The sequence below is a fragment of the Lepisma saccharinum genome, chromosome 10, assembly GCF_977018435.1.
Source record: "Lepisma saccharinum chromosome 10, izLepSacc3.1, whole genome shotgun sequence".
Classification (NCBI taxonomy): domain Eukaryota; kingdom Metazoa; phylum Arthropoda; class Insecta; order Zygentoma; family Lepismatidae; genus Lepisma; species Lepisma saccharinum.
The window spans coordinates 57,194,279-57,207,620 of record NC_139238.1 but is presented as its reverse complement, the minus strand read 5'-3'; the positions used below and the strand labels follow the sequence as shown (position 1 = coordinate 57,207,620).

Sequence of the window (13,342 nt, the reverse complement as noted above, 5' to 3'; positions counted from 1 at the left end):
TAGTTGAAGTTCCTTTAGTGTAAAATTGTTGAATGTGAATTTTATTTGCAGCTTTGTGGTCGAAAGTAATCACCATTGCATCAGATATATTGTTCTTCCTAAATAAAGGTTTCACTGATTCGTTCCATGTTTGCGCAATTACTTGTTTGTCAGTATGAAGTGTTCCCACTGATGAAAGTATCTCATCATTCTCTTTAGGATGAGTTACCTGGGTCTCTTTCCTGAGCTGTTTCTCCACGAATCCAAATGGTCTGTCATCAGGCAAATATGAATGCCCTCTCACTGGAAATATCCATTTTAAATTCAGGCATGCCTTTGAACAATATTTCATTAACATAAAGAGCATAGCATAATTTTTGTTGTGTCCTGTGCAACTATCGCAGAAGATTCGCAAGGTATCCACTGTTTCATTTAAGTGTGCTTCGAAATGTTGTGGCAAAACGAAATTTAAAAAAAATGCGAGACGTAGGATACAATTTGATTTGATCCTCTGCCATACTTGCATTCCAACCAACGGTAGAATTGAACAGTGTCCTTGTTAAGTTGACCGTTGGTATCATGTATAACCACAGCTGACGGGAGTAGGAAGCTTCATTTACTTCAGTTCTAGAAAGAGGTTGATTTTGCATCATGCCAAACTTAAGGGTAACACATCGAGGTGGTCGAAGATTCAGTTCCTTAAAAAACACGGCGGCTCTTCTTTTATGAATCAAGTAATTCACTAAACAGACTTTCTTTTCCTCTTCATGTTTGATTAATCTTCTTTCTGTTTTAAGCCGCAAGCATTCACTACACACGTAAGTTTTCTTAGAACCAAAGCCCAAATTAAATTTGTGACTAAAAACGTGCCAATACGTACCATATATGCAGTCCAAATCATAATATTTTTCCTTGTACAATTTCCACACGGTTTTGATGCACAAACTTTATGGTAAATACGATCTCTAAGGTGTATTTTTCCTACTATAATGACTTTCTAAACATTTAAACTGTTTTATGTGTTCAACTATTCTTGTCACTCTCTCCCGATGTTCAACATTCACACGTAACCTACCTCGTTTTTCCACTATTTCTTCATTTTGCTTAGTAATTTGCTGGGCTGCGAGCTCAACTTTCCTGCGATGCACTGAAAGAATGCTCATGAAAGTTTGTTTGCACACTTGAATAGGACCTTGCTGCCCTTATACATAAAAGTTTGTACAACAATTTTCAGTCTTTTTGAATTTTCTGCATCTACATGGCGCCTTTTCACAAGATTCACTCGCACATTTTGTTGTATAAATTTCGTCTGATCTGCAGCACTAGATAGTTCCCATACTTTCTATGGAATTCACCAAGTTCTTCTTCTGTAAGTTAACTTGCTTTACAAAACGATTTGTCTTTATACTTGCATGCAATGAAGAATCCATTTTTTCTAGCTTCCCACCTTTTCGTCTAAGTAATATTTTTCTTCCACAATTCAGGATTTGAACATCTTTTCCGAGCATGTTCTGGAGGTGTCTCAGTACAAGTAATCCTAGCATCTTCATCACCTGCTGCTTCTTCTCCACCAGATATCATTATGCTTATATTAAAAGTCGTTCACAAAACTTTCCTTTATCAGAAACAGTACGCGAAGTTGAGTGTTCAACATCGACAGCAAAATTCTTTGTGTTAAAACAAGCACTCTCTACATGCAGAGCTGTGTCAACAATGAACTTGATAAAAAATTTATGTGCAATGTTGCAGCGTGTGCAGGGTTGCCAAACGTTGCTTGAATATATCCGATTTACAAACCTTGATCTCCCTACATTTCAGTTTTTTTTAAATAATCTGAAAAGTAAACATTCGTTTTCTGAGTTGGATGCAGTACATTTTGCCACGAAAGGAAAGTAAACATATGAACAAGACGATGGACATACACTCTTTGCTGCCCCGCCTGAGAAACCTTGCTGGTATCACTAGAAACAAATGGATGAGGAGTAGAAAAGGGGCAAGGGAAGGTTGCGCTTTTAGAGCATCCACCGAGGAATCATCGAGGGGTTCGTACGTCAGTGGTGTCAACCCCATCAAAAAGGTACTAAACGTAGCACAGTTTGATCTTCGTTGGCCCCTAGCATCTTGCCTTTGGCATAATTGTCGAATCTAGTATAATATGCAAACGCGAGTCTCTGGGAGAGGGAAATCGAATTCAAAGGAATCGCTAATCGCTTTTCAGGAAATTGAAATAAAATTACGTTCAAATCTTATTTATACTTCACCAGAGTACTTGACAAAATAAATGGGAGTATGCACACACAACGACACGCTTTTTTAACAAGCATGCGACGATCCATCATCCTCTATAATTTCCTTATCCTGTCGATTTTGTTCCTGAGGATATTTTACGGCAGTAAATCTATATAAGGTTGACGGTAAACATTTTCTAAAACCGTTTCAAGTTCTATGCTCAACCCATCTCGTTTGTTGAGCCATTTTACATAATTTTTGTAGTGAATAATAAGTATCGCAAGTTCAAAACTCGAAAAAACATATGCGTAATTGAACTTAAAACTGTAGTTATCAGAAAAAAGTAATTAATTATAAAACCTAGCACAATTTAGAAGCATTTATCATAATTTCAGAGTTTAAGCAGCACTTTTTATTATCCTCAATCCACGGAGCCCCTTGCCCTACCTTGTGCGTGGGCCTGCAGGTAACATTCTAAATGCAATGGATAGTACAAGCGATTTGTGCGACTGTAATTGAACGCATTTTTCAAACCTTCCTCAGTTTACCATAACTTTTTCCTACACTTCAAAAAAGGAACGAGTCACCACTGGGATAAAGTATTTTTTGGACATATTAAAATGGAGAATATAGTATTTATTGGAACAAAATCAAACTTCCCAAGCTATTTTTTATGCGTTTTAGTACATTTTGGTACAAATTTCACATCATGGACGTAAAGAACTACTACCAAATTTACCAAAACCAACAAAATATCAACATTTCTAAAAAGTGGATATAGTACTTTTGAAAACAAGCTCCTCATTTTGTGTTTATTTTTGTTTTCGAAGCTAAGTCTGATATTTTTACATTTAAAATGTCAAATGAGAAATATTATATTTATTACATTGTGCATGGTATTTCTTATAAAATAATATGCTTATAGCCGGTGCTCAAAGTGAGAAAGGATGCAAGGGGATGGTATCCCCTCAGCTGCTCGTAACATTTTCACAAAACATCCCCCAGTATGTCGTTGTCACAATCTTAAATTATGGGAGTAACACCTCAGCTAACCCCAAAGCTCGACCAAACATCCCGACAGCTAACACTTTCCACTTCCAGTGCTGCTTATAGTTGTCACGATTTTTAATTTTTAATGATTGAAAATTAATATACCAAAAACAAAACTCACTTCAAACATGCAAATAATTATTTCTACTATATTGTTACTCGGAATAAATACATTTTTAAATTGCAATTTTGGAAAACAAGCATAGTGAAAAAATTAATGAACAGTACTTCAAAATGATAGGATTGTAAAAGTGTATACATACCTATGCACTTGGTTTCCGCCGTCAATTCTGGAACTTGCTCTCCTTTGTACGAGCTTCCATCATCGTCGTATAATATCACACGAACTGCAAAGTTTCTCCCTGGAGACAGGTTGGTTATGTTATGGACCACAACAATGTCTGACTTCTCGGACGTTTTCGCTGGAAATGAACACGGACTTTCCTGTTTCCATTCATCTTCAATTTGCATCTGCCAATGAAAGTGTATCCGTTAGTTAATGCGACGATCAGTAAAATACGTAATAAACTTATGCAAGCTTTTCTTGGTGTATGTTCCTGACATATTGTGGAAATTATTTTAAACTAACTAACTAATTCTGTAGCCTTCTTAAATCCCAATGTTCATGGCTGCAGCAACAGAGGCCTTCCATCTATACCTATCCTGAGCAAGATCTATATACACTTTTCCATCCCTACCAATTTTCTTTAGTTCCATCTCTTTGTCTTGCTCTTTCTACTGGTCTCTTACCATCAGGTTAAAAAAAAAAAGAATCATGTAAACTTTCCTTCCCTCTCTTCGTGCCACATGGCCTGCCCACCCAAGTCTTCTTGATTTCATTTTTCTAATAATATCTGGACAAATTATTTACTTCGAAATTATGTAACCTTCTCCACTCACCTGCCTCCTCATCCCTTTTTGGTCTAAATATTTTCCTAAGGAACTTATTTTCAAATACTCTCAATTTATGTTCCTCTTTCAATGTAAGGGACCAGATTCGCGTCCATATAATATTACTGGCAAAATTACTGTTTTGTATATTTTAACTTTTAATTTCTTAGATATTGAAGGATAAGTCAAAATTTACGAAGAGAAAAGGAACATGCATTTCCTCAATTAAGCCTGTTTCTATTTTCTCTTTAATATCGTTTTCATTTGTTAGTATTACTGCTAAGCACTTGAATTAGAACTTGTTCAAACTAGTTATTATCAATAATTGAAGACTAAAATTGGTAAACGCTGTAAGTGCCACAAAAATTCAAACACCGTTTTCCAAGTTAAACTGTGAAATGTGCCATGCTTTATAATGTGGTAAACGTGAAATGGGGCTGGTAGCCCTCTAAGTAGTTCAAAGGGTGTGTAAATAGGTCACTGATGTGCGGAACGATGCGATTTCCCAACACTTTCGCTTTTGGCCCTTACAAAGTTTACCACTTTTAGTCCTCAATTAGATTTTGATTATTACCTAACACTTGGTTTCGACCTGTAAGCCTATATTTAGTTTTATCTTTGTTAACTGCCAAACCTATCTCTTAAGCTGCTTTCAAAAATATTTTAGCATTAATCTTAATTGTATTAATATCATCCCCCAGTATGTTTACATCATCTACATACACGTATGTTAACAGCTGAGTCACACCGTTTAATTTTAGTCCTTCGTTAGTTTCCTTTACCTTCCTAACAGCGTACTCTGAAGCAAAATTAAAGAGCAATGGTGATAATGCATCTCCTTGTTTTATCCCATCATGAATTGTGAATTTGTCAGACATAAATATCCAGACGAACTTTACTTTCTGTTTCACTTGTGCATTCTTTTATCATATTAACAAGCTTATAGGTATTCCAAAATCGAATAATATATTATATAATTTATCTCTTTTGACTGAATCATATGCTTTTATTAAAATCAGTGAATACCTATTCGACACTTTGAATATAATCCCACTTTTATCAAGTTTATGCAGTGATGTGCCGTAGACTATACGTTTACGTCTACATGCGTTGTCTACACGTAATCTACGCGTAGATTATATTGGGTTGTAGTTTACATAGATTACGTAGACAATCTAAAGTGCATTAAAATTATTTTTCAAGTGTTTCATGAAAGGAAAGTGAAATTTTCAACTATACTGGTTCCTAACGAAATGAAAAGAATCCTATTTACAACAAAATTTCTCTTCTCTTCTATTATCAACTATGGAAGAACATAATAGTATGCAATAGACAACAGATGGCAGTCGTGAGGCAAGGTGGTATATTTTCCGATAAAACACTAGAATATTTCCTATATTAGGTTTCTTCCAAGGTGAGAAATTGTTCGAATTTGGATGAAAGAGCATGAAAAGTTCTCTTCACACATCAGCAACTGACACGCAGTATAATTTTATTTCAATACCACGGCGCCCTTTGCTAAGTTATCACCTTTCGCCATTGTTTACATAGATTACGTTATCTACGTGTATAAAATAGTCTACGTGTAGAATGTAGACTATCGTTGTTTACCCGTAGACGCACATCACTGAGTGTATGTCTAATTAGAAAAAAATGATCTGTAGTTGATCTGTTACGATTAAATCCAGATTGATAATCACCCGTAATTTCATTAGCATATGAGGTTAGTGTTGTTAGAAGAATGTTACACAACATTTTATATCATATTGAAAGGAGAGAATCTCCTCAGTATTTATTGCAGTTAGTTTTCTCTCCTTTTCTAAACACAGGAACAATTATGGATTCTTTGCACTCTTGAGGGACTTCTCCTTTATTCCATGTTAAACAAATTAATTTATGAATTTGTCATATTTACGAATTCACACCATATTTAATAGACACAGCTGGAATTAAATCAATACCAGGTGCATTTTTTTATTTTTCAGACTTTTATAGCATCTTTAACTTCAGTCAATTTAAGTTCTGGAAGTAAAGGTTCCGCTGTGTGTACTTCATTTACTTCTGCTTTATCTCCCACATGAAAATTTAAAAGTTCATTAAAGTAGTTCTTCCATCAATTTAAAATATTGCTTGGGTCACGCAAACAATTGCGCTTCTATTTTTAATTAAGTTTACTTTTGCCACCCCTTTCCCAATCCATTTACACCTTTATATAAATCTCTGATATTATTTTTGCTGTTTGTTTCACTTTCGTTAATTTTACTTTTCAAGTAATCTCTTTTTTTTACTTCTAAACGTGCGGTTAACTTCTTGCTTTATTCTATTATAATTACTTAGATTTGTATCATCAGAGTTATTTAAACACCTAAGTCTAGCCTGATTTCTAATTTCTATTAGATTATGACATTCATTATCAAACGATGGCTTACTTTTTCTTTGTTATGGTATCCCATTCTTTTCTCAGCTACTGATTATATTGCAGTAATTACTAACATTTATTAACATTTTAAACAAAATTCTTTCAAAAGTGTGTAAGCATGTTTCCGTTGATAAAAGTGGCTGGCTACCGTCGTTCTTGTATTATCAATGATTCAATAAGTAAAAATGGGTTTTGTAACGTACGAATTTCCTGAAGACTCCATAAATCAAAGATGGAGGAAATCGTGGTCTTATTTTTTTTAATTGACCCATACCTTAAATCTGGTGTTGATTGAATTCATTCATAGAATTGAAGAAGATTGTATTTATAATCACATTAGAAGGGCAGAAATACATTTCATGACATTCCTCAGTGGCACAGGAAAGGAGGTACAAGGAAACAATGTACCTCTCGAAAGTTTTGAACGAAGGTAGCAAGGGGGTTTGTACTCACTTAAATCAGTAGATATAACTTGTATCCAGTCAAACATTTGGTAGAAACAAGGTACTATTATTATTCAAAAAGCCTCAGCTCTAATGCTCGACACAGAAAGTTTACATAGTTTAAACATTATATTGCTTTGCAAAGAAATTAAGACAGATGTACACTTATTGCAGATTATGGTAAAACTCTAAAATGAGTTGATAAGATGATTTTCTTCAAGAAAATCAATCTACGAGGTAAATGTCCCTTTGTGTAGGAGACACATACATTTCGAAAGAAGTAACCGATTGGAAGATAAGATGGACCAGCAAATAAGGCACAGAGAATAGAAAACTTGCATGGACTCTTACCTAGGTCAAAGCTACAATATACACAATTTGTTCGAAATTCGTGTCGGAGTGTGACATAGACTGTGTGAACTGACATGGAATAGTCTGAAAGATCTCCGCATGTTCGGTTATACCCGATTATAAATGCCAACACAGCTGCAAATCGAGTCATACTTTTAGCTTTTCCATTATCTAACTTCGCTCTATGGCTATTTGAATCTATGGGAATTGGTTGTGATTAGTTGAAATTAGTGTTTCGTACACCATCAAGCCGTGACTGAAATAATGGAGCTGCGCTAGTGAGATCAAAACTCAGGCACTCAACACAAACGGTTATCAAGTCCAAGCAAGGAGACTCTGCATAATGTAATGCTCGTTCATCTAGAAAACCAGATTTTCCCCGAAAATTGTGGTTCTCATGGGAAAGGAAGAAGAAAAACATTTCTCTAATTTGATAAACTGAAAGGTTTGCGTAATATACGGACTAGATTTCATTAACGCTCCTGTAATGACCAATGATAAATCAAGTAAAACATCAAAGAAATCTGTCCCGCCAGCTTTCATCTATCCTGAAACGTTGGGAACGAAATAAGCTCTTGGACTTATTGTTCCATTTAAAATTGATGCAGTTAACGTATTTTTTCCTTTGAGAGGCAACATTCTATAAGCGTTGAAGGCAAGTAATTGCTGTATCTTCTGTTCACTTAATATTTTATCCAAAATTAAAATATATCCATGCCTAGACACCATCAATAGATTCTCTATGACATCCTGAGAACACTCGACACATTACTGCCACCGATAAATGTCTGCATATGTCGGCATATCTGTAAAATTCACAAAATATATTAATACAAGAATGTTCTCACTTACGCGACTTTGTATTTGATAGAACTTAGGGTTTCCATCTCCTCTAAAATTCTCAGCATCCAAAGAGATACTGACGCTCATATCTCGGAAATTGGATTGCACCAATTGCGGTGAGCTTTTCACAAAGGTGTAGGCTGAAAATTAATAAAGAAATTTTGATATTTGAAAAGTGTTAGTACTCGATATTTTAATGTAAGTTTTCATTTCAGTGGCATATTTCACTTTTTGTACACATGAACATTCATTATCTAAGACCGTGAAGTAAACTTTGAAAGAAGCAAGTCCTTACTTGTAGAGGACAAAGCAATTCGTATTTAAAAGTTCACCTGAAAGAAATTACATAAAATCAAAGTATTGCTAAGAATACTGCTAATTTGGAGATGATAGTTACGATTAGTGTTTTAGGACAGAAATATATCGTTGCAGTTAAATGGTTAAATGCGTGAACAATAAAGCATGGGGGAAGCTATTCAACCTTTCCTTGGAAGTCATCACATTGAAGTACCATGCTAAATCAGGTGTACCTGGTTCAAATAACAGTTAAGACATAATGATTAGTTGCATTCAAGCTGCTATTTTCTAATTCATCAGAATATCATCACCGCAAATACCTTGGATAAGCATGAAATGTAACAAATGATGGAATATTACTTCAATCAAGAAATTTTTCTAATATTTAAGAAAATGAACTTCAGTCAGATGAAATATTAATGTTTTCACAGTTTTTCTTGGCATTACTATTTTATTTAATATATTTATTTATACGTTAATTATTATAAATTTTATATATATATATGATTGTTACAGAAAAAGTAATGTTTTCCTCTGTAATGCGGGTCAGACAAGAAATTGTAAAATGTACAATTGGAAGGTCACGATATATACTAACGTTTAATGTATGAATTTTGAACAACATACAGATCTGTCTCAGGGTAGATGAAAATACACAATACGTGCAGTCACAGGTTGTCCTGAACATTCAATGTCGACAGTTGCTTCTCTTCCACTCCCGAATGCTGCTGCCCATCTCGTAACAGTTCGGTATGGTAGAGCATAATTCCCTATAGCTTCCACAAGCTCAGTGTGACATTCTCTCGCATTCATTCCACGGAGAACTGTTATTTTCAATTAGAACTTTGTTCATGAAGGGTCACATTCATCCTGCACAATTGTAAACACGCACTGATTTCCGACTTTCCTCAGTTCAATGTCTTGAGAGCCACTGCCATCTACACTGTAAAGAAATACACTTCTTGTACACTTTTGGTACACTTTCCTGCATATAATATGCACAAGATGTGTACTGAAGGTGTTGCAAAAGTGTACTTAAAGTGTTCTAGATCTGTGCGACCCGAAATGACGAAATTTTGTACACTCGTTGCACACTTTGGCGACGCATTCAAAGTTGTGCGCACTTCTTCAACGCTTTCTGTACACTTTTGTTTAAAGTAAGTCTGTACACTTCTTGTACACTTTGTAGCACATGATTTCATTTTGTGTTGTTGGTCATATCGATTGTTATTTTATACTTTTTTGACAAATGAATATCTTATGAACATAAATCAATTTCATTATATAAAGCAGTAACTCACTTGAAAGCAAGCAACATTAAACAATAACAAAATATAACTATTTTTTTTCCTGGAACACATGGACATCGCATTGCATCATGAAACTATCAATACTTTTTTGTTTAATGTACCAATTTGATAATTGGATAAATCTCATTAAAATTGAAGAAGGAGCAAGTTGAATGTTCCGAGAAAATTAATAGATTTTCTTAAATCGAACTATTCATCTTTAAAGCACACCAAAACAGATCGTTAACTTCGGCGGGCTGGTTGTTGCTGGAAACTTGTCATCATCATTATTATGTAACGCCACTTACTTCGCCTTACGGAATCGGGACGATTAGGAATTAAGAATAATTTCAAATTGCGGGAGTAACCGGAGCAGACAATTTAGTCCGTGAAACAGTCTGTGCGTGCTCAACGACCATTGTGTCTGTATGTTTTTGTGTGACTATAGAAAATAAATTTGCTGCATTAAAAAGAAGAACCAACCACAGAAGAAAAGAAGCAGTGAGTATCATTTTATTTTACTCTGGAATGTAATGACTTGTTTGTTTTAATGTACTGAATAGTAACTAAATTTTGGTGTAATTTCAAAATAAAATCGTGATCTAAGAAAAGCACATGTATGACACTGTCTATTGCAACTTGAGGTTGCTTAACAACAATAAAGCATTCTATTCTAATATCTTTATTTAATGTTTCAGAACGTATAGTTTCTTAGCAGCCATGGAACTATTTTCGCAAGAGTCACTACGAGATTTTCTTGCTACAAAATTGCAAAATTTAGGAATAAATCAGATATTTTTATTTGTTTTTGGTTGCAGATAATGTTACTTTGTAATGGTGAAAAAATAAAATGGAAGATGGTAAAGAATACAAAAATATGAAACTACCAAATTTATATTGCCAAAATTCAAACAATTTGGTTTCCATTTCCTTTGGCGGGGATAAAAAAATCTCTCTGCCCCCCACCATGTGAAAAATCAAGGAAATGTTTTTCGCGATAACAATTACGAATTAGAAGAATGAGTTAAGATTGAATGAAGGAGAAAGTTACGGAAACTATTTATGCATGGACGAAGCTTGTTGCTTCGAACTAATGGGAAAAGTTCAACCTTTACTGAAAAGCAAGCTTTGGTGTCCATGACTTGACAATGTGTAGCGAAACTTCCAAATGTTTGGAATGCCAGGACCTTTTGGGTCAAACTGAAGGCATCTTGTAATTTGAACCCACTCGCAACCCCCCAACCAAGGTCCGTTGACCTGTGTTTGCCGCTCGCTTTGGGGAAAGTTGGCCCCCAACCATTTCCACATCTGGTTCCAACACTGACGAGAGCCGTTGTTGAGGGAGAGAAAGAGACACATTCTTCTTTGCACATTGATGTGCTACGGATGTCTTAGTGTGTTAGAGAAACTTGGAGATATTTAATTCAGAAACGAGTTGCAAGGTAAGTTTGAGTTTATTTACCTCATCTAACATTAAGTAAAACTCTGTCATGTCACGTCAGACTGACTTTTCAATTCATAGTGGCATGATGGGGCCTCGACCGAAAGGAAGTAATTCCCACCATTTTCCGACAGTGGCGAGCCCAAAGGGGGTTGGTGGGGGTTATAACCCTCCCCTTTTGGACCAGTAATCCTAAAAAAGGAACATCAAATGCAGGAAAAGATGGCAAAATGAGGGCTGACTACTAAAAAATGTATACCTAAACCCCTCGTTTCGAAAATCCTGGGCACGCCACTGTTTGCCGATACCGATGCCGATACTTGTATAATTCCAGTACAAAGTAACAAAGGCTAGTTACCGAGTCATACTAACTCGTCACATCACTAGGCACGTATATAGAAATATATAATTTGGGGAGCCAGTCCGAGCCAAGTGTCTCAGAAATATAGCCTAATAATAGAAGTGTTTCTATTTAATACGTTAATAATTATTTGTAACATGAAAATTAATTAATTAGTACTTCATTTCTCCGTTGCGTATGGAGTATTCTTGTATGTAACGACAGCCTAAGAAACGGAGGAAAGACAACGTTTATACTTATTTTGTTCTTTCTATATCTTGACTAAAAAATATTGTTATTACATAAATAGTAAAAAGACGCTATGAAATCAGAGATAAAACAGCAAATATTTATCGTCTGGCTTACGTGTAGTTAAGACCGCTAATATTTGTGTAATAACAACAGTCATGGCAAGGAAATTTATGTCAAAGAAGTAAAAAAAAAATGAAATTAATTGAATAACAAAAATAATGATGGTACGTCCATTTGATGAAAAGTAAAGTTCCTGGTAAATTTTTTATGTACACTATTGTAAGTGGTGTTGTACAGTGTCTCTCAAAAGTTTTAGGACAACGACATTTTAAACTAGGCAACCCAAATTACGTAAGGCGCTGGTGGGTTGCATGTAAAGTAAGGCTCAATTTCAGGGTTGCCATATGCACAATAGATATTTATGAAATACGTGAAAGGAATAAAAGCAAGTATTATTGTATTAAACTCTAAACAAATATCAGTATTACATTTGCCGATAGTTTGATAGTCCTTCCTTTAGTTTGATGATTCGCATGTTGAAATAAAGCTTACATTATTTATAAACATTCAAATACTTCGAAGCCTCCCCGATGGCGTAGTTGTAATGCCGCCGCCTTGTGATCAAGGAGTCCCAGATTCGATACCTGGTGGATACACAATGTGGCCACTTTAAACTGTAGGTCGAGAGCCGATTAGCCTTAATGTGCATCAAGCGTACTTAATGCGTCCTGCAATGTAGAAGTTTCTAGATATTTTCCATTAATAATGTCTAATCATAATAATAAGTTAGAAGAAATAACTCGATTTTCACAACAGCTACCAATATTTTTCTTCATCACTTCGAAATTTCTTTCTCGAAGATAGCTGCTAATACAAGAAAAGCAATTCAAAATTAAAGTGAAAGTTCACTACATTAATATCCAACGACATTTACAATATTGGACTGACTGAATACATAAAAATTGTTATTTCAAGGAAAGGTAAAAGCGTGGTGTAGTGATTAGAGTTCTGAACTGCACATCTAACGGTCCCACGTTCGAGTCTCCTTACGAAGTGTTATTTTTTTAAAAAAATCTCCTTTTATTAAAAAAGAGCATTGTAACATTATAAGTAATAGCAGTGTAGAGTGGCTACATTGTTCTGTATCTGGAATTTACTAAAAAAGAATTTAAAAAAATAAATGAATTGGCACACTTTGAAAGGGATATTTTTACGTATAAGATCGTGAATTATGATACTCTAACGATACTGTGTACTTTCAAAGACATTGACAAATATTAATGAAATAACCATAATGAAGTTTTTAAAATTAATTTGTTGTCCATTTGAATCACACATAAGCTCTTAAAAGAATTACAGTTAAGTGTAATGTTATTTATATTTTGGACTACTACTAAGCATTTTTTGGTTGATTTAAATATAACTTAATATTCAAGTAATGTTTTCTATAAGAAAACCTGCATTTATGAATGTTATATGTACATATATTTCCAGGATGTATCAACTTTTCAAAAGGTG

General features: G+C 34.7%; 1 protein-coding gene across 1 annotated transcript in view; it reads right to left on the bottom strand.

Annotated features, from left to right (window-relative positions):
- The window catches only part of LOC145994362 (protein sidekick-1-like), a 104,448-nt gene that overhangs the window by 73,476 nt on the left and 17,630 nt on the right, over positions 1-13,342 (bottom strand). The window contains exons 3-4 of the mRNA XM_083130477.1: positions 8,215-8,345; positions 3,522-3,729 (exon numbers count right to left, since the gene is read on the bottom strand). Of these exons, the coding sequence (XP_082986603.1) occupies positions 3,522-3,729; positions 8,215-8,345 (339 nt within the window). The remainder of the gene's footprint in view (positions 1-3,521; positions 3,730-8,214; positions 8,346-13,342) is intronic.